Source organism: Orbicella franksi, chromosome 8 (genome assembly GCF_964199315.1).
Source record: "Orbicella franksi chromosome 8, jaOrbFran1.1, whole genome shotgun sequence".
Lineage (NCBI taxonomy): Eukaryota > Metazoa > Cnidaria > Anthozoa > Scleractinia > Merulinidae > Orbicella > Orbicella franksi.
This window is the reverse complement of record NC_138152.1, coordinates 2,593,201-2,614,879: the sequence shown is the minus strand read 5'-3', so window position 1 is coordinate 2,614,879 and position 21,679 is coordinate 2,593,201. Positions and strand designations below refer to the sequence as shown.

The 21,679-nt window shown below is 38.9% G+C and overlaps 2 protein-coding genes across 2 annotated transcripts in view; both read left to right on the top strand.

Annotated features, from left to right (window-relative positions):
- Nucleotides 1-1,802, top strand: part of LOC145495417 (adhesion G-protein coupled receptor D1-like) — a 42,399-nt gene extending 40,597 nt beyond the window's left edge. Inside the window, exons 17-19 of the mRNA XM_081475027.1 lie at nucleotides 575-695; nucleotides 786-827; nucleotides 1,272-1,802. Of these exons, the coding sequence (XP_081331153.1) occupies nucleotides 575-695; nucleotides 786-827; nucleotides 1,272-1,388 (280 nt within the window). The 3' untranslated portion in view covers nucleotides 1,389-1,802. The remainder of the gene's footprint in view (nucleotides 1-574; nucleotides 696-785; nucleotides 828-1,271) is intronic.
- A 12,726-nt stretch (nucleotides 1,803-14,528) lies between these two features.
- LOC145495419 (adhesion G protein-coupled receptor L4-like) overlaps nucleotides 14,529-21,679 on the top strand; it is a 12,454-nt gene continuing 5,303 nt past the window's right edge. The window contains exons 1-12 of the mRNA XM_081475032.1: nucleotides 14,529-14,818; nucleotides 15,302-15,336; nucleotides 15,869-15,928; nucleotides 16,521-16,722; nucleotides 17,121-17,228; nucleotides 17,877-17,967; nucleotides 18,165-18,255; nucleotides 18,731-18,780; nucleotides 19,537-19,663; nucleotides 20,208-20,323; nucleotides 20,964-21,066; nucleotides 21,152-21,302. Coding sequence (XP_081331158.1) covers nucleotides 14,659-14,818; nucleotides 15,302-15,336; nucleotides 15,869-15,928; nucleotides 16,521-16,722; nucleotides 17,121-17,228; nucleotides 17,877-17,967; nucleotides 18,165-18,255; nucleotides 18,731-18,780; nucleotides 19,537-19,663; nucleotides 20,208-20,323; nucleotides 20,964-21,066; nucleotides 21,152-21,302 — 1,294 coding nt within the window. The 5' untranslated portion in view covers nucleotides 14,529-14,658. The remainder of the gene's footprint in view (nucleotides 14,819-15,301; nucleotides 15,337-15,868; nucleotides 15,929-16,520; nucleotides 16,723-17,120; nucleotides 17,229-17,876; nucleotides 17,968-18,164; nucleotides 18,256-18,730; nucleotides 18,781-19,536; nucleotides 19,664-20,207; nucleotides 20,324-20,963; nucleotides 21,067-21,151; nucleotides 21,303-21,679) is intronic.

The window sequence follows — 21,679 nt, the reverse complement described above, 5'->3', positions numbered from 1 at the left end:
TTTGATACCCAGAAGAAATGGGAAACAAACTTAAGGTTATCCAGACTTTTGGGGGGCAACAGGGTGTATTATGAGGGATGTGGAAATGGCGAAATAATTGAGACAAACCGTAAGAGACATTATGAGAATTCGAAACATGATGACCTACTTTCATTCAGTTCATGGGTACCTACTCAAAATTTCACGAGAGTGGACATGTAGGCTCGATTTCCGCCGCTCTCTCGCCGTGTCTGGTCTACGTTCCTTCCCGAGAGAAGAGCGGCCTCGTTTCCCGAACATCGGCTGATAATCGAGCCTAGTGGATATGTCGCTAAGAAGAATCTTTGACACGAGTAGATCACAAGAAGAAAAGGACGTGTTCTTATTTAGAGCGACAAAATAATCATTTGCCAGAAAAATGTCGATCTTCCTTAAAAATTGCCAATACCACTTTAGCTGCCTACTGCTTCCTTATGCTGACTACTTAGGCAAAAAGACAAGAAAGCAAACTTCTTGAAATAAGAAGCTGTACTGATCGAGATATATTTCAGTTGTCCTCAATAAGTATATAATTCTTTCTGTGGTTTTCTTGCAGACTTGGCATCAAAGCATTCGTGGTGTTGGTTCCCTTGTTGGGTGTCACGTGGCTGTTTGGTTTTCTGTCGCCATTACACGTCGCTTTCACCTACGTATTTGTAATCCTGAACTCCACTCAGGTATAGTGCTTTACAAGAGAGTGTAAAATTGTATTTAGTCTTGATAGTTGTGTTTGTTAACGTTATTTTTATATTTCAATAATTTCACAGGGATTCTCCATTTTCGTTTTTCATTGCCTGAGAAATAACGATGTAAGTAAGCAGATAAATGTTTGAAGGGGGCTTTAAAACTTGTATAGAATCTCCCTCATCAATAACAGACATTGTCAAACAGCTGAGTGTGACAACAATAAAGACAATAAATAATCAAGCAGCCAAAGACAGATTAACAGGTCCTCCCCGTCGCAAATGCTTCCGGAATACAGGACAATATATAATTGATTAGCCAAAGGTGGATTAAGAGACCCTCCCTCCTCAAAAGGCTCTTAGAATACAGGACATAAGATCTCAAAAAGCCTGACAATTTTTTCGTTTTCCGGGGGAGTAGATCCCTCACACATAACGTACCGTGCCAAGCCAAATGCTACGAACCCTTGTTCCTGATTTTCCTAGATCAGTCCATAGCCGCTGTCTAATTGACTTAGCACCAAAATAAGAAACGCGTTAATTAATTTTTTTTTCTTCGGGGTTTTGTAGATCCGGGAGCGCTTCAAAAGAAGATTCCAAAGGATGAAATTGTATTCTGACAACCGAACAACACCAACCGGAGAGAGCTGTGATGTAGCTTCCTCGAGCTGCCGGAATGATTCGTGAGGACTGCCAACGCCAAAATAATAAGAATAATTGAGATAGCATTACAGTAATATTAGGTTTTTTGTTTCGTTTTCCAGCAAGGAGATATTCAAGGGGATTGCCTTTCTTTTCAAGCAATATAATGGAGTCAGAAATGGACGAGAAAGTTTGAAACAAGTTAAAAGCGAATTTATTGACAAGTTAATGCTCTTGTAACACAACAAGTACAACTATATAGTAATAAAACTGGTGGGATATTGTTAAAGAACTCTTGTATGTTTATCTCCATTCCTCTTTGTCACCAGCACTGAGCTAACACGCACTAGGTTAAAACTTTAGACATACGGTGTACTTTTAAAGGTACCATGGGACTTTTCGAACTCGATAAATAACTCTCTTGTCATCAAGCTTTGGCAACAGAATGTTATTATCGTTACTTTGTATATTCAACTGAGACGACATATAATGCAGTGCTGTATTTTTGCCAAAAGCGTCCTGGCCTCCTAGAAGCTTGGTTGACATTCGACATTTTTAAAGAATTACACGCTACTGTTTCCTGGAAATGTTAATTGGAAAGAGAGTTGCCTCTTATGGCAGTTTCTAAGGCAACGAAGGAACATTGTTTTGAAAATCCCACGGTATACCAAACCCTGTGTCATGCAAGTTGTTAATTTAAATCGTTGTTTCGAGGTTTCAATAATTAATACTTTTTTTTTTTAATTAGCTATCACCAATCCAGCTATGATCACAATGGGAAAACGCAATTTAATTAATATGCAGATACTTACAAAAACAGTTACAAAACGCTACGGAAAAATTGAACTGTAACCAAGAGAATATGATTATAATCTCTTGCTGTAACATAACTGTAATCGTCAAGAAGTTATTATGAATACCTCAATGATAAAAGAAGGAAATGTAAACAATAATTAGCTATAGAAAGGTCCCCAAATCACTGCAGCTTCAAAGAAATACCAACATTACACTCTTATGGCTTGTTGTTCTCTACTCAACTTGATAAAATGGTTGATGCCTACATGTTATTATTTTCACGTCTTATAATTTAAAAGTAATGTTGATATTTTCTGTTTGCTTTGTCTCTCTAGTTGTTGTTGTTGTTTTTTTTAAGTAATCTAATATAAGTAATCTGATAATAACTGATCCGCCTAGATTAGCCTAACGTCATTGTTGCGAGCGGATCAGTTTTACACTTGTATCAATTTTTAAACGCAATTGAAATAAAGCGTGTGAAAAACATTAAACACGGAACAAAAAGATTGCCTTTTTCTGACGGATAATCGTGCCCATCTTATGAAAAAAGCCCTCTTTGATTCAGTTTTTCCACTTCTAGATTAATACCATTTTCCTGGTTTGTTTTGGCAAGATGCTATAAAATGACATTCTCAGAAGGTTTTTAAAATTCCTTACAGGAACTTTAATCCTCGGTACGTAGTACTCAGAAAATTCTTTTCCTTGCGAAAATTAAAAAATAAATAAACAAACAAATATATAGTAAAAATAATGATAAAAAATAAAGTAAAGAAAACTATCTACAATCTAACCGAGGTTATTTACGTTTAGAAGGTTAAGTTTCAGCGAATGCTTTTACCGGAAAAGAAATAGAAATAAATAGAAAAAATGGCCACATCATAAACGTAGAATTAGACACCCGAGAGGTCTTGAATCATCTTGAACGCTGAATAAATCAACTTCAATGTAAGCAAAAACAACAAAGTAGTAAAAAAACCATTACGATTCTAGTCTAGTCTCATTTCTCGCTAAGTTGAACGACGACCCTGCAGAGCGGCAAGTGCTGACCATACGAAATACTTATAAGTTCCAAACACTTTGTTTCTTTTTGTCCAGTAGGAACTCGCTCTACGTCTCCGCTTCAAGGAACCTTTGGAAAGGGGATTCCGACTAAAACGAAAAAGACAAAGTTTATATGCCTTTCGGTTATATTCTTAAGCTCATTCACATGGAAGTCTCGTAAGGTTCCATTTTTGCCACTGCCCGTTACGATACAACTTAGGTACAAATTGCACATGCACCACGCCGGAGAAATTTTAAAACACAACAATCAAAGGTCATTTTGGATTTGTGTTTGGGTAAAACTCGGTTAGGGAAATCACGTGATTATCGTGACGCCATCGTTTTTGAAAAGCTCCGTTTTCAAAACGTTTTCCGTCCACACTAAAACGCAAAGCTGGCGTTTTCAAATTCCTTCGGTTTGAAGAGCGTTTTCGAAAAGCTCCGTTTTCGGTCCGGATTAGTGTAACGGTGACCCCAACCGTAAAAATAAAGCTGCCATTTCAAATTCCTCCGGCGTAGTGTGGACGTGGCCCTGTAGACACGACAACTCGTGACGTAGATATGATATGTAGAGGGCATGTCTTATGCCATCTTGCAAGCAAAGATCTTAGCATTTTTCTATTACTCTTGTTAAGCTGCTCTCAGTTTTCAATGTTAAAATGTTAAAAATGGCTTCAGCGATGGATTTGTTGTGAACTATATCTGCTCACTTCACCCCTGGAACCGGACCAGACGGTCGATCTTGCAACCAAGTACACATTGACCAAATAATGACATTAGGTTACTAACATACAATGTAACTTCATAGAAGGTTCATTATCAATAACATATGCCACTTCTTAAAATGCTATCTTCTATACGTGAAATATTATTCTCAATCTAAAGTAAAATCGTGATCATCTGTCTGTAACCCGAGACCAATCTATGGGTTTGTTTATAAAAGAATGTTGGGTATAGAAGCGGTAAAAGTTTATCCACTACTACATCACAGTATTTACTAAGTATTATTCGTTGTTAATCATTCACAAGAATTCTTTACTCTTTTCTAAGTTCAAGTGTGCACATTTTGTTACCATCCTTTTCTCCCGACAGGAAAAATTCGACAAGTCTTACGATTTCTTTTATCGCTTCAAGCCAAACCCGCGGTAGCCATTCCCAGCTATCTCCCTCTTCTTTTCCAAGCTAGCTAGTGGTTCAAAAATGGTCCTATCCTAATAACACAAGTACTAAAACACTGTGTAGATTGCAAGCCGCATAGCCGAGATTCATCACAGATGCCTACTGTACCAAGACGGTAATAGAATCAGTGTTGGCTTCACTCATCCCAATGGGACTGGAACACCACTGACGACGGTGCTGTATAAGCGATGGATTTCGTAGAAGAGTTACAGCAAGCAGCCAGCTGTTTACCGCCTTCTGGGAAAAGCGTGGATGACGGGTTTCACGTGGATATGCTGCATAAAAGAAGGCAAACGTAATGTAGTCATTGAAGACCCTGCTGTATCCAACAGCTACAGCACCAGTGCAGCAGTAGCAGTACCAATAAAAACATTTTTAGCAGAGCAACATCAACAACACCACCAACAGCAACAGGAACATCAACATCAACATCAGAATCAAAATCAACATCAACAGCAAAATCAACATCAACAATACCCTGAACATCAATTCCGACAACATTCACAGCAAGTAAATAACTAAACAAGTAGTAGGAGGTATGTATGAAATATTTTGGGGGCCTAGGGCGAAATCATTCCAAATCAATGTGTTCAATATTATGCTTCAATAACAAAGAAGACCACATAATTTACTTGTCGAAACAGTCTATCCTGTGTCAGTCATTTAACCATCGAACGTACAAGGTTGTTAATGCCTGATGTATTTACCGTGTTTTTAAATAAAGATGATGATGATGATGATGAAGCGAACTAATAGCCCTCCCCCCCTCCCCCCCGTGGTACAAGGTGGGGAGGGGTGGATGGAACCCCTCCCCTGGGTTTTCGTTCTGTTAGGGCACAGCGAGATAAATTTACATCGATTAGATAGCCCTGTCAGAGGTTGCTCTACAAAATGAAACCATTTTTGTTAATAATGACGTCATTTGACAGGCCATCTTGGATCCGCCATCTTGGATTTCACTATTTTCTCGAAAAGTCAACAACGAATGGAAATTATCGCAAAATCAAGCCGGAAAGCTTATGAAATGTTCAAAATACAGAATTATGCCAAAACTTGTCGCTGCCATGGCAACGTCAAAGATGATGGACACACGCAGTTGACAAATAGAGTAAATCGCCTTTCCAAAACTTAAAAAAACTCTTATGGGGCATTCCTCCCCCCGCCCTCCCATCAACTTGCACACCCGAGGGGTTCACTTTTGCTGTAGGGGCGCTGCGTTTGTTAGAAACAAAATCCATTGTACATTGGAATACGGGCGATCGTTGGAATTAAGCCTTCATTCCCCCTATTTTCCTACAACTATATTTTCCTACAGAAACGAAGTTCAGGTAAAAGAACAGCTGACATTTACAATTATTCAGTAGATGCCATCTGGTACCATTACATGTCATAATCGTACAATAACCGACCAAAATGGACATAATGTTTTCGCATGATAAATACATTGTTGCGTCGTAAAGGACTGGAAACAATAAACACGAGCTAGAATCGATGTTCCATTGGCTGCAGTTTTCCTTCATATTCTCGGTTTTCACTAGTCAGGTGATCATAACTAAATATCGTCACCATTCAATAAATAAATTCAAGAATCTGGGATACTATAGATGATTGCTATACAAACAACCTTGCCAAGAATCAGGTTTGTGCTGTTTTTCATTCACCCGTTATTCGCAGAAGTGTGTTACCCAAATTTACATAGCTTTGTATGGAGACGCCATGTTTGTGCCCTTCGGAGGGGCACAAACATGGCGGCCGTAAAATAACAAAAACATCTGTCGTTGAGTTTTGCTATTGAAACGAAATTTTTTACTCTAGAGCTCCGACACATTGAAATAAATGCTTCTTCTAGTGCAAGCACCATTTATTTAGCAAAAACCAAAGCGATAACTCATCTTTTGACCTTCGCGACAGTCTTTTCGGGCAGCCATTTTCATGTCACGCAACGCAAAAGCTTGGAGTGCTCTATTACAAAAAGAAGAACTCTGTAAAGCTAAACCATTGTCAAACATCACGTTCCTATTGGGTCTGTTATCTGATGAAACTGAAACCCCAGAAGGAAAGATAATTTCTAATTTTGGAATATGACTACGTCACATGAAAACCAAGAATATCCTTGTTGGACGGGAAAATTGAGAAAGCAAAGTTGGTTGGAAGCATACAGAATTGCACTGTCTACGGTGCACATCTCATCAAATGAAAGAAGTTTGGTTCAACTACAGCTTGAAGAGAGATGATGAAGCTTCCAACTGTCACAAAAGGAGCTCTATTTATTGGGTTGATTCTGAGTGAGTAGCAATGACGTGTTAACGAAGTCTAATATTAATGCCGCTTGTTGTTGTGGTCAGTTTTATCTTCTAATTCACATAACAACAATTAACGTAGAATCTAAATAAACTAACTACAAAAATCATCAACAACAAAGAAAATCGCTTTAAAATTAGGCCTCTAATGCTATTTTAACGAAAGGAAATGATGCAGCAGATGGTGCATGATGCAGTCAGTTAGGATCTTTGGCTTTTAAAAACAAATTTAAACTGTCAAGTATGACAAATTCGACATTAAATATTCAAAACGAATGATAAAATCTAAAATTTAAGCCATGCATTTGCCTAACTTAAGCGTTAAGCGGAAATTGAAGAAACATGGCCTAGTACAGACAATTTGGACGCTGTTTTTTTTTTTTTTTGTAGTTTGTTTTACGTTATGTAAAATGTTATTGGTTTACTGTGTGTTATTGTTTTACTATGTGCTTATTTTAAGAGCTGATCGCAATACGCCATTTATAAACCGTTGACGTCAGTTCGTTGCGTGAATTCAAATTGGCCACCTTTGAACAACAAAACCAAAAAAAAGAGAAATCTTTTCAAAGGCCAAAAGATCTTTTATGGACATATACCATGAAATACTTGAATTAAAAATAAATAGAAATAAAATTTCATTATTTCCAAACTTGTCATATATGCGAGATGCTCCACAGCATTAATTATTTACAACAGGAGCCATAATCGGGGACGGAGACCGTAAGTCTCGGGATTCGCGCGCACCTATGATATGGGACAATTTTTCTATTTTTAGAACAAATTGCGCCATCCTGACGTCATATATCCGCGCGGATTCACGCACATGTCAGGGGCTCTCGCGTGGATGTTGTCACGTTGCGTGATCAAATGGTGAGAGTTAGAGATTCTCTTGCGTATTTTTCACAGCGATGGCAGGGAATAAGGCAGGGAATACGAACCAGGGTGCTTATATGTAGTTTAATGCTCTGAGCTAACGGAAAAGGTGGGTTTTTCAGGTTCGAAAACAAGACTTCAATCTCGCGCTGGGAATGAATAATAAGATCTGCTCACGTTAGTTGTAAGCTCACGCGTATGCTTAAGAATATAGCAAGAAAACTCTCTACTCTAGTATCGAGTTAATTTGTGAGTTTCTCAGACAATGTTTAATCATAACCAAAACCTGTTTTGATGGTTTTTTATTGTCTCTGCTTGTTTGGTGAGTTTGCAAAGGTTTTTGAAAGGAAAGTCTGACGCGTACAATTAGCTCATTTGCATAGTGCAGCTCGTGCACTTTCAAGTCCGAGTCGGTGTTTTCAATTGTCAACAAATCTTGACAAAGATTTCTTTCGTTATCTTTTGTGTTGAGATGCTGCAACAAATTTCACGAATGCAAAAAAGGCTACTAACATCATATGTGTTTCTTCAACATGAGCATAGTGAAGTTTTACACTGCGAAAATGAAAATAGACAAGGAGTTTTTATAACTCGATCAACAAAATCGAAATCGTTATTCCAAGTTGATTAAAGAAAGCGTCATCGTAACTTTGCTGATTGTTTCTGCTTTATTCACATATTTTCAGCTTAGCTTTTAATATGTTCTCAAACATTTATCAATCTTAAACATATTTAAAAACTATAGAGCTATTGTTTGTGTTCGATGTACACTTTCACACGAAAGTTCGGCGGAAGTACAATTTGCATGTTTACTGACTGTACAAAACATGCATCGGCGGGCGCTCTCATTCATCGACAACAGAGAATTTACTGGATTTTTACACGAATAAAACTGAGCAGTATCTACGGACGTAAAGTTATTAAGCCTCGATGAAACATCAAGCGTTACTTACAATTAGAGCGAAATTCAAACTAGCAATATTTTTGTTTTACTTTTCGGTCGCGATAGACTGACAAATTCCTCGCAAGCGTGTGGCAAGAGAAGCTATGAAACTATGAAGTCCTGAAGCTCTGCTATATCTAAATATATCCAGCTACATTTTGCTGTGTAATGGAAAAGCTGTTAATCTTCAACATATGTGAAATTTAAAGTGGAGTAATGTACAACTCATGTAAAAGAAGCATCAGTCGGAACACAACTTGGTCTGCGATATATATAAGCTTACAGCGGAACATACCTAAATTCGACACTGTCTTACTTCACTAAACTGGAGCAGTTTACGACGAAAATACTTAAGCAAAACTCCAACAGACGTAAACGCGTTGAGTTGTGGAGCAAAAACATGAAACATTTCGGGAATTTCGGACGCCATTTCCCCCGCGCGACATCCGCAAAAATCCTCGCAGCATGCACGCGCGTGTGCCGCAGGTGATAGCGCAATTTGTTCTAAAAATAGAATTATTGTCCCATATCATGGGGACAACCCCAATACTTGAAATGGCGCGCGCTTACGGTCTCCGTCCCCGATTATGGCTCCTGATTTACAACAGTTAAGAAAAAGATTATTTTTCGACGAGACGGAAAAAAATCATGTTGATTTCCGTTTTTTTGAATTTAATTTGAAATCATCTTTAAAACATGCGTAACATCTGTTCTTTGAGGTAAGCAACTTGAGATGTTGTTATACGTCCTAACGTGACGTTTTCCGATTGGAGGAGATCGTATCGCGTTCCCTGGGTCAAATCTAACGAAGGCCCCGTCCACATTACGTCGGAGGAATTTGAAAACGGAGGTTTCTCTCTAAAAACGTATCAAATCTTTTCCGTCCAGACTACGCCGGAGGAATTTAAAAACGCAACAATCACCGGCCATTTTGGATTTGTGTTTGAAGAAAACACGGTCAGAGAAATCACATGATTATCGTGACGCCAACTTTTTCGTTGTCAAAATGCTTTCCGTCCACATGAAAACGAAAACCCGAGTTTTCAAATTCATCCGGTTTGTAGAGCGTTCCGAAAAGCTCCGTTTTCGTGACGGATTAGTGTGGACGGTAGGCCTAACCGTAAAAATAACGCTGAGTTTTCAAGTTTCTCCGGCGTGATGTGGACTGGGCCTAACTTCCTGGAGCGAACAGAAGTCACTGACTCCCTAGGGAAACCACAACATGAATTTTCGTCTCGCACGTGATCAGCTCGTGCACCTTGAAACTGTGGCAAATTTGCGTGGCAGACGTCCTCTAGACCTGCCACAAGTCGACCTTTTCTTAAACCTCGACTTATTTATCTCCCTCGAGAGAAGCGAGAGGGTAATCTCCGTGCGACGAAGTCGCGAGGGCGAGCGCGAACGACGTAAGTCGCGAGAGGTCGACTTGTTTCACTTGCAGGAATGTGAATCAGAGTTTAAATTTTTGGCGCGAAAAACATGATTGACATTTCGCACTTCTTATGTGTTCCGCGCGCGATCGTCGCGAAAGCAGAAAATCATTGCCATCAAAATGTTTATGAGTACTGTTCCCTAACTCAAATGAACTTATTTGTGTTCAGTCCAGTATGTAGCCAGCAGACAAACGGCGAAAGCTGTTTCGTTGAGTAACGCCTCCTGAAAAGACTAAACCGTGTTTAAACCGATCGCGAATTATTCGTTTTAGTCTGGATTAACCACCTGGAGCTATCGATCAGAGAGCTGCCTGACAAATGCTATAAACTTATGTGGATCTAGCTTGTATCGACAAGAATCCGAATAAACTAAAGAAGACGGACTTAGTCGGGGAGAACTTTAATTCTGTAAAGCTCTCTTGTTTAAATAACATTGAAAATCGAAGTCGCAACGAACGGCAGAGAATAAAAGCGCTGTTCCCAAAACTCCTTCATCGACATTAACCGATCATGCGCGCGCTCGCGCGCGTTGCTGAGGAGGTGAAATTTCACTTCCGGTTACTTACGTCAGCCTGAGCGCGGAAAATAATAACAACTCAAAAGCTTGCAAATTCGCTTACATTTTAGCTGTTTTTCATTGTGTTTAACAAAATACAAAGTAAAAAAAGTACAAGCAAAGACAAAATAAGAGAAAGACAGAAAAACAAGAGCAATAGAAATAGCTTGTGGCTTTGTTTGATCTACCGAAGTGCGCTGGTAGTGTAAATTGCGCACGCGCTGATAGGGTAACTTCCAAAAGACATCGGGCGCACTGCCGGTTTCTTTAAATGCTAAAGGAAACGCGGTTTTTCATTAAATCGAGCCTTTTTTGACGAACTTCGCATAAAGCCAACTTTTCCTTTTTCGAAATCATGCTTTTTTCAGAAAATTACGAATTTTTCAATATTTTGAAAAGCTCTCAAAATCTGACCTTGTAGAAATGAAACAAAATCGATGCAAAGCGTAATGGGGATTTAAATTAAAATATTAAATCAATGAAAAAAATGCCGACAAAGTAATTTGCCTGGTAGCTTTTGCATTTTTTCTGTATTAGTCACATGACCATGGGCGTGGCCTGATGACGTCATCACTAGTGTTACTGATCATGAAAAAGCTAAAACACATAAAATAACTCTGAACTAAATAAAAATGATGAGGTTATATGAGAATAAATTTTCCTTAGCAACGGCTCGAAAAGACCGGTTAATGGGCCCTTGAGCACGGTAACACGGCCAATGCAAAATTTGCTGCGATGCCCTTTCTTTGTAGAGGAGAAACTTGGTCATTCATTAAAACAACTAAAAGTGCAACAATCACACAAACTGCAAGAACGGCTCTGTTGTTCTTCGAAAGGTCCAAACTTAATTCTCTCAAACGATCCGGATCACTCAGGAGCTCAGATCGCGCCCGTATTAAGTAAACAAACACATATTGGTCGGATAAATAGCCTTCCACTACTTTTCCCTGTCCTTCTTTCAAAGACTTGAAATTAAGTTGGATAGACCATATTCAATTGCTTCTATAAAATTCATATCCTTAAGTATATCCGAGAACAAAATCTAAAGCTGAATGAAGAAGGTTTTTATAGTACTTGAACTCAGCAGACATTTGTTCTGAGAATTGTGTCGTTGATCGCGCGCGACGTCATGACGTACAGTCAGTACTTGTTTTTTCATTGGTTAATGTGTATTTACGTCACCAGTGGAAAAATCCACCGGTAAAATTTGGCGCGTTGCAAGTGGGAAAAGTCCTTTCCAACGGCGAAACCAACAGGCCGGGGAAGAATTATTGGAAAGGACTTCTAGAAAGTCGAGCCGTCCTCCAGCAAACTTTTTTTTTTTTCGCAGATTGTTGTAGTTTTAAGTTGGGAAGTATAAAAAATATTTTAAATATGCACAAAAATGTCATATTGAATGCTTTTTTTAAACTTGTTTGCTTTTTAGTTTTATTTTGTTCTTCCTCAGTTTTTTTTAACTTGTTGACTTTGTATTTTCATTTTGTTCTTTCTCAGTTGCTGAAAGTTGGATCACAAAATCAAGTGGGCGAAGTAAGTTAACAGACTGATCTATAATTTTAAGCATAGATGCTTGATTGCCAATCCTAAAGTTATTTTATAATAAATATGCAACATTACCTTCATTTTATAAAAACAAATTATGAATGATCTCTTAGCCCTATCTCCTCGCTTCCGCTGAGTTTATTAATGCCAAAATAAAGTAAATTTCACTGTCATTTCACAGACAGGGGAATTTGTCGCCGGTACGGCATCGAAAACGTCGATTGTATAAATTTAGCCAGCGAATCTCGGAAGATTCTGAATTCATTCAGTTTGTCTATCCCCGTCAGAGCTATCCCAAAACTGAATATGTTAGAAACCGTTTAATTCGAAACTAAAAATTTAAACGTGCGTGGTAAACGTTCTTTTGACTACGATGAATTTAATCATTTTACGTTGTTGTTTTGTAAAGAACGGCAAAGACTCAAAAAAAAAATACAGTTTTCACTCGAGTGTCGAAAAGTACTTGGTTTTGCATTACTATACGCCAAACGATTAGCTTAAAAATACTCACGCAACTTTTTCATCCAATCAGAATTAAAACAAAAACCAATCGCCAACTCGCTCGCACACGTCTTCCCGCACTTCCCGTCAGCTACCTGCATTTAATACGAGTTTTGATTGGTTCACTGGACTGTCTGTGTCCTTTATGATTGGCTAGAGTGATTACTTTGGTTTTGGTTTTACGACACTCAATAGAACACCGCTTCACATAAAGCTGACAAGCGTTGGAACACTTGTGAGCGAGTCCCTACTGGGTTTTGTTTTACTTCTGAATGGAAGATGCAGCGGGGAGTTGGGGGTGGGGGAGGTGTTTTTAAAGCTAATTAGTCAGCGTAGTAGAGCTGTTTTCAATTGAGTGCCGTAAGACCAAAACCAAACCAATTTCATACCGGTTAGACGACTCAGTCAATCTCACACCGTGGTAAAAACAAACCCAAAACCAAAGTAGTTGTCTAATTACTTTCGACACTCGATTGAAAATTGTTCTAAAGAGCCATTGCGCTTTCCTTTTGACGTGCTATTGGAAACAGCTCTTTTTTGGTTATTAATGGTTAGCTGTCCAACATTACTTTCGTTTAAATTTCAGGAGCACCATGTCCTACTGCTGAGCCCTTAGACTTTGACAATACACAGGAAAACATTTGTAAGGAACTTCGAGAAAACCCTTGGCGTCAGATAAAATGCGGGCCCTTTAAAACTTATTATTCATGGCAGTTTAAGAAATGTTCCAATTGGTGCGACTTATTTGCTGGTTGTTTCAATGAAAGCGGAACCGCTCGTTGGGTTCGGCAATGTTCAGCCATGTTCCGCCAGTCGTTTCCATCCCAGATAGCTGCCTCAGGCGATGACGCTTCTTCGTCAGTTATGGATACTTTTCATGTTCATCCTTGCTGGCCTTTCAGGAGAAATGACTATGCTGTCAGAGTATCACGTTGCAACTGCAGCGAAGATGACAATGAAACTGGTAAGTAGACATTAGCCGCTACAGCAGTCTTAGCTTATTTACTATTTACTCGGAGAACTGATTCGTCAACGCTTTGTGTAAATGGTGAAAAAAAATTCCTGATGATAAGTTACGTTCCGAAGGGCGACTTTCCATTTTCTGAAATATCCCAAATTTACCGAAAGAACCTGAGACGAGTTCGACCCGATCATGACTCCAAGATGGCCGTGAAGAATTGCAAATGGTAAGCGCATTTTCCACTTGGATATTTCGGTTGGAAATTTTGGACTTACTTTCAAGGCTTTCCCTTATTTTGGCAATTTTCCGGTCGGTCGAGCCAAAATTGTCTTACCGTTTACATTCTGACCGAAAATTCCAGATTTTTTAGGTAAATATTAAACGATCTTACTCTCAGAAACCTTCCATTCATTGCCCCTTTTTACAAAGAAGAAGGAAATTCTTACCCTTTTGGGCAAGGGTGTGAGATTCTACTCTAAGCTCTTCTTAGACTGGTACGTTTATGTAGTGGGAATGTAGTGTACTACATGTGTTTATGTAACGCACGTTGCCATGGAAAAGTCAGATCACACGACCAAATCAGCAGTTGACACATGTTTCTGAGAAAATTAAATTTCAACGACTATTGCCTGAATGTTGCTCAAGTTAAAAAGTTTGAAATCAGTTCATGGCTGCCCAAAATAGCCATAATGAGACCGGCAGTCACATCTAGTGATTACGTCATATTTATAACAGGGTAAGGTAATAAATACAAACCCATACAACAACACACAAACGGACTATGTTACTTAGGAATTTAGTGAAAATTAGGTGGAATATTACAGCGCATCGACAGATTGAGTGACAGTTACTAAAGACTACAAGTTGCTAATCTGCGGCCTAAAGATTACAGCAGAGTCTATGTGCGCTGTGTGATTTTAATTTTATTTATCGTTTCATTTCTTCATTTCTTTATTTCTTTATTTCTTTATTATTTCTTTATTCCTCTATTCCTTTCTTTCTTTCTTTCTTTCTTTATTTACATATGTATTCATATTTTTTTTTTGCCTTTAAGCAACAATTGTTTGCTCAAAGAGTAACAATGACAGCTGCTCAAAATACAAGCGTGCCATTGGGGCAAAACGCTGGCAGACGTTTCCAATAGTTATACCCAAGTTCAAACTCACGAACTACCTAGCCCGGCGCAATAAAATGGGATGTGGGAAGGAGAGGCTGCATTCAGCATTTGAGAAGATAAGGAAAACCTCCTTCAAAATACGCCGAAAAGTTTGCACCCGAAGCCCATCAGGTATCAAAAATGTCGTTTTCAAGGTTACGGGATGTTCCTGCGAATCGCCTCCGACAATCGGAAGTAAGTTACCATTCGTTTTACTTTTTGGGGGTAGATATCAATGCCATAAATGTAATTAGAGATACAAAGTCGCTTACCTACATGTAGTTCATAGGCTTCAATAATTATTTCGCCGTGCTTAATTGGTTTCAAGTCCTAGCTCGTAGACTTAGCGAAAAAGTGTCTGGTCCGTTCATTTCGGGTACCTCACCGAAATGAATTGACCGTGATTACCTGGAAAATAACGATACAGGAATTAGGCAACGATGTCACCTCATTGCCTAGTTCCTGTAAAGCTTTGTCCCAGACAATTTGATTTCGGTGACGCATCCGAGACGAACGGCTCGAAATAGGCCCCACTTTTTGCCTCGGACCGAGGCGAAATACATCAGGCCTAGGAACTAGGCAAGTCACGTCACTGGTGTGTCGACCCTAGCATGAAGATCACTTCACTTCACCAGAAATTTCCTCATAGTCCATAAACTTACTGTTTGATTTTTGCAGCAATCCTCGTTGGTACAAGGGAACGACAGTACCTGGTGAGAATTTAACTTTATAATGTTTGACGGTTTTTGTTGTTTTCAAAGGAGCAAAAAACCCTTAACGGGCTTTCCACATTTTACTTTTTACTAACTTCTAGGCTGAAGATGATGGCGCACCACCTTCTCCCCCCAGAGAATGGTGCGAATTTTCTCTTCAAAATAATATAATAAAATAATATAATAATAGAATTCCCACTTTGGACAATAAAATGAGAGCTTTCTTTTACTCGTGTCTAATAATACTAATACTAATAATAATAATAATAATAATAATAATACTAATAATAATAATTTATTTAACTGTAAAAATTCTTAAGACAATATATATGTCAAACGAATTACAAATTACACTCATTCTTTACAACCCTTATAAATTTGTCTATTGTCATTTATAATAATAATAATAATAATAACAGTAATAGTAATAGTAATAGTAATAGTAATAGTAATAGTAATAGTAACAATAATAATAATAGTAATAATAATAGTAATAATAATAATGATAATAATAAATTCATTCTTGTTTTAGACGGATATATTTTGCCCTTTGCTGGACGAAATAGACTTTGGACAGAAAGACGCCCCACAGGTAGTCTAATCGTAAGGAGTACAAAATTTATAGACTTAAATCTCAATTGTTTTCCATCACCTCAACTCAAATCCTGAGCGGGGTGTGGGTGTTGCCCAAGACTACGCTAGCTATGTTGTAAAAGTCTCACCACTGTCTTACACCGCGTTTCTGTGGATGTCATGAAGTAATTATACCACGAGATATGTTGTTATCATCTCATACCCTTCACTTTAGAGAATACATTTTCGGAGTTACTATGAACACTCATTATTGGTTAACTAGTATTTTTCTACTCATTCAACTTCCAACGCTTTGTACAATAACCAACTGAAGATGACTTTAGGTTCTGTCGAAGCTTGTCTTTGAAACCGAAAGGTTTTGTCGTTTTCTTTAAATTCTTGACTTGCCTGCTATTATCACGACCCATTGGTTAAAAATTCTCTAAGGTACGGAGTACAGGCGGAGAGGGAGATGGACGGAAATCAAACCAATTTTTATTTTGTTATTTGAAAGTTTCCGGCCTATTACCCCCTGGAGGTTATAGACAAAAACGAAAGTGAAGTATTTTTAAGTTACTAAATTAACCTTCTCATCTTAAACCTCAATATAGCGCGCAGTGTCTGCGTTTAACGCCGCCGTAAAGGAGTTCACAAGCAAACCTAACAATGTTGAACGACCGAGCAGAAAACGTGACGAAAATAAAGATGACATATTTTTCTCCATGAGTGCCTTCGAGGACTTTTTTATCAGGTTCGCGGAAGAAGAACTCAATGACACAAGTCCTAAATTCACACACCAGAGCAACCAACTTGGTAAGTCAAGTTTTTGGTTTGCGTGGGAATTTTTGTAGAAGGACATGAGATTTTCCACCAGGTGTTTCAAGTTGAAGTTATAGTATTACTGTTACACGCAAATTCAAGTTACCAGGGTCAAAAGGGGGGACGCAGGGGGCGCGAGGGAGGGAGAGAGGGAGGGAAAAAAGGAGGAAAAGGAGGAAGAAGAGAGAGAGAGAGAGAGAGAGAGAGAGAGAGAGAGAGAGAGAGTGCGCAGGAGGGAGAGGAGGAGGAAGAGGAGGAGGGGGCAGGAAAGTCATTCTTGACCTCTATTAATACCCGTTTGACACCACTCCGTAGCCTCTGGGTCAGGCCTCCATGCTCTACTTCATGTTCTCCGAGAGCGTTTGACTATCACGTTGCCTTCTGCCTTGCAGATTTTCGCGTTCGACGCATTTTAATGCACCAGCGCAGTGAGAGTGAGTTTCTTCTCAATGGAACTAAAGGAAATTACATCAAGATCCCATCGAGAAACTTATACAACGGTTGGTACAGAATATTGAAAATTTTCCACTATCAAGGACATAAAAGCTCCTCTTCAAAGTGTAAGGACTGGAGACTGGAATATTGAACGTCAATCCTCACAACAGATGATATTTTTGTGACATTTACTGCACACACTTTCCTGAAACTGAGCATGCCATGTTCGATTTTTCATTTTTAAAAAAGGCGTATTTTACTTGAATCAAGTCAAGCAATCAATTCTACAATCGAATTATCTGCAACGGATTATCTGTTTTACAACTGAAGTTCGAAAAAAGCATTGCTATCCTTTCAAAGACACGTTGCTGTTCTTCCGTCCCTACCCAATACCATGTTGAAACTCAGGAGAAATTGCAGGTACTAGTTTTCAACATTGTATGTTGGGTAGGGGGCGGGACTTGGCAGATGACTGGGTTTTATTCGCGTCTGGCGTGTGTGCAAAGGCGCCAAAATGCAAATTTGTCCCAAGACTTTTGTCCATGATTGAACCTATATCTTACAGTCTAAAATGTCATGAAATACCTACATGTATTCATAGCATATTCTGAATAGTGAAAGAGATGCATAGAAACCAGCAACGACAAATAATATTTAAAACTAAAGATTGAAATGGTTTATGCTTGGTTGCTTTGTTCTTGCTCTTTTGTTAGGCTCTGTGGTGCTTGGTGTCACGTACAACAACATCCATGACCTGCTTACATCAAACCATTCAGCTGGCAGCAATAAAACAAACCAGACTAGGTGTGTGTATAGCTAGACTAACGGGGGTGGGAAAAAGGAGGTGGAGGGAGGGGTCGGGAGGTTACAAACCTTCAAAGTCCCTGGTCTTAATAGGATCGGGTTCAGAAGTCTCCCTTCCCTGATCGTAACGGAGCTGAATTGTTCAATGTAAGTCAATTAACGCGTCTCGCTTTTATTCGTTTGATTGGCTCTTTCAGGTGGCTCAATACCATAATAATGTCAGCCGTAATATACCCTTGGCCAGGAGTATTACTGGAGAACGTCACGTTAGTTTTCGAGAGCATTGAGGTAGAAAAAGTGTGTTTGTTCATCATTGTGTTGTATCTTCTGATACGTATTCATAAGCTGTCTTCAGATTTTTAATATTTACGCCTATTCAGACATTTAGGCCTGCAAAGCATTGTAATTCTGAGAAGACCATTAAAAAAGCCCTTCAGAATCAAAATAAGTTGATGGTTGATGTTAAGAATTTTATGTAGTTTGTATTGTGATCGTCCCCAATTTACCTCGCCTTTATATTCTTTCCTAAAGATTTGATTAACTGGGTCTTCTACCTGTTTTCATTTCTGTTGGTTTAATTCTTCAGCTACCGTCAAAGTGCATATCGTTGATATTTTCAGACCGGCTGACTGACACTTTATTAATTTTTTGTTAATTTTTATTTTTCCTTCCATTTATTTGATCGTATTTTTTTTCTCCACAAAAAGAACTTCAGCTGCACAAAATGCACAAATAAGAATTTCATCAACGTGTTTGTTTTTAGGCGGCGGGAAAAAATAGAGAATGTGTGTTTTGGAACTTCTCAGAGGAAAAGTAAGTAACTGATTCCACTCAGTCTCCATTTATACACAATCCTAACTGTGTTTAGCCTCACAGATACAAGCATTTTCATTCCTCCGCCTTGGAAAGAAATGGGAACCCCCTCCCCCCTCTTCCTTGGAAATTTCAAAGTTATTTTGCTTTAATAGATAACCCGGTGCTTGCTCTACAAAATAAGATGTTTTTTTGTGCTGCTTTTAGCGTTTTATGACGTAATTTGAGGTACTAACATCCACCATTTTGGATTTCAGGGTTTTCTCACAAGGGTAAAAGTTACGTAAATTGATGAAAATAAAACTTAAGGTGATCACAGAACATAAAAAAGTACTAATTCGGCAATGCTACTCAAAAATGAAAAAAAACAAAACAAAACAAATAAACAAACAAAACAAAACAAAAGAAAATTAAATCTGGTAAAACAGACGCAATTTGGCTTGACAGCTTCAAAATTAATGGTGGTGTCAAATGACGTTCATATAAAGCAAATTACCACGAGGGACGAACGAGTAGCTACTGAAAGGCTGGGCATCAAAGAGAAGATCTCCTTTTGATATGCACCCTGCTTCTCCCCCCCGCCCCCCCCCCCCCACCCCGCTTTTTATCCTCCAGGATTAAATAAAACACCCCGGGAAAGAGGGGGGATGCTGGTTAGTGCCGCACAAGTCAAGTCAAACAAGTCTAGTGGTAATCTAGAAATATAGTCGATATTTTCCAGTTTGAAAGTGAAAGTGTTAACACTTTTTTCTTTAGTCCCGAGGGCTGGTCAGGGCAAGGATGTCAAACGAGGATAATAAACAGCTCCCTAACAGAATGTCTTTGTAATCACTTGACACACTTTGCTGTCCTCATGGATTATGCCGACAGCGGCGACAGTGGGGTAAGCTTCATTTCTTTTTGAGAAATTGAAAGTGAGCGTGATGTGGCCTGTCCTTCATGAAAAGTGCATAATTAGGGCTATAAAAGCTGACAATTTGAGAGTTAAAGAGCGTTAAAAAGCTCCCAGCTGAAATTTTTTGGATTGTGCTAAAGAAAGTCTACGATGGTTTTCCTCGCCAAGTATGACGTGACAAATCCACGGAGGTCACTCGTAAATAATAAAAAAGAATCAGTTGTGATTACTGAAAAAAATTCACGCGTTTAAACATTTGCTTTGTTGCAAAAAGCTGTCAATAGCTAGGCACTACAAAACAGCCACACTACAGGAAAATGTTTCCCTGACAGTTGTTTTGAATTGGTATTACATCATTGGATCCCGTTTTATGAAAGGTGAACGTCTGGCTCCGCTAGCCCCTATGGTTATTCCAGGCAGCTAGTACTCAAAATTTTACTTTTAATATTTTCATTGAAATTGTAATTTAGTTCGTCTTTTCAAATTTGATTAAAATGTACACTTCATGAATAGAATTCTAATTAATTTTTAGGGCTCAACCAAGCCACCGACAGAAGACGACAAAATCCTGACCGTTCTCACACGTGTAGGAATGTCCTTATCTCTAACAGGAGTTGTTCTCACTGTAATCAGCTATCTCCTGCTCACGTACGTAGTCTTTATACTTTCTACTTTAGTCTCCGTCCACCCTACGCCGGACCAATTTCAAATTCCAAAACGCAGCTTTATTTCTACGGTTAGGCCTACCGTCCACACTAATCCGTTATGAAAACGGCGCTTTTCGAAAACACTATTCAAACCGGAGGAATTTGAAAATGCCGGCTTTGCGCTCTGGTGTGGACGGAAAACATTTCGGAAGGGGAGCGTGTGATTCCCCTAGCCTGCTCAATTTTTTCTCAGTTGATGGGTTTTCAGATTTCTCCGGCCAAGTGTGGACGGGGCCATAATAAAAGGCGCAGTGACCTAACTCCAGGCGCGGAGCTCATGATAAAGTATCGCGGGGTTCCTTGTGTTTTGTTCTTAAACAAGAAACCTCACGTTCAAAGTCCTTCTTTCTCTCTGGTGTGCTAAGAACAATACATGCAATATAGCTATCGGTGAGGCCACTATTCAAAATCTCCACCATGGTCTTGGCACCTTGAAGCCACAAACCTATATGGGAACAAAATATTCACCTGTCTAATTTTCTTGATTTCCATCTTTCTTGAGCTGAATTGCTTATTTGCCTCATTTGTTTGTTTGTTTGTTTGTTTGTTTTTTTTCAATTTATCTACCTGGGATCTGGCAGTGACCGGCACACACCTCTGTCCCACATCCGGGTGAGCCTCGCCACTGCTATTGGAACAGGACATGTCATCTTCCTTGCCGGAATTGATGCTACAGAAAACAAGGTGAGAACAGCTAGTTATTCAAAATTATCGTGAATTTTGTCTTTTGCCTTTTTGAACTACTCTTACCTGTCATTCTGTTGTGCAGGATGTCTGTGTTGCCGTGGCGGCCCTTCTGCAATATTTTCTGATGGCAGCTTTCTGTTGGATGCTCGTCGAGGGAATCTACCTTTACTTGTTTGTTGTCAAGGTCTACAACATCGTGGACAAAATGCGGGTATATCAAGCGATTTCCTGGGGTAAGGGCAATCAGCAAAACACTGTACTTTATTATAAATAATTTCCAGCAGCTCCTGTGACAAGAGGCAATAGCAACCACTGTTTTGTTCACTCTCTGGTACAATGGATGAACATTGTCAAGGGAAAACAGTTTAGAAGCAATGAAAGTACACATTAAGCAAGGGCAACAGAAGTGCACCCTTCTATAGGACAACAAATCAAAGGTTCCCAATAAATGGACCTAAAAAATAGTTAATTAGGAAGAAAATCAAAGTACACAGTTTTAAACCCACCAATAATAACAAAAGAGAGTTTTAGTACAAGGTACATGGCATCAACTAGAATTGCCCAGGACAGAGATAGTTTAGCCAGTCAGTCAGTCAGTCAATCAATCAAT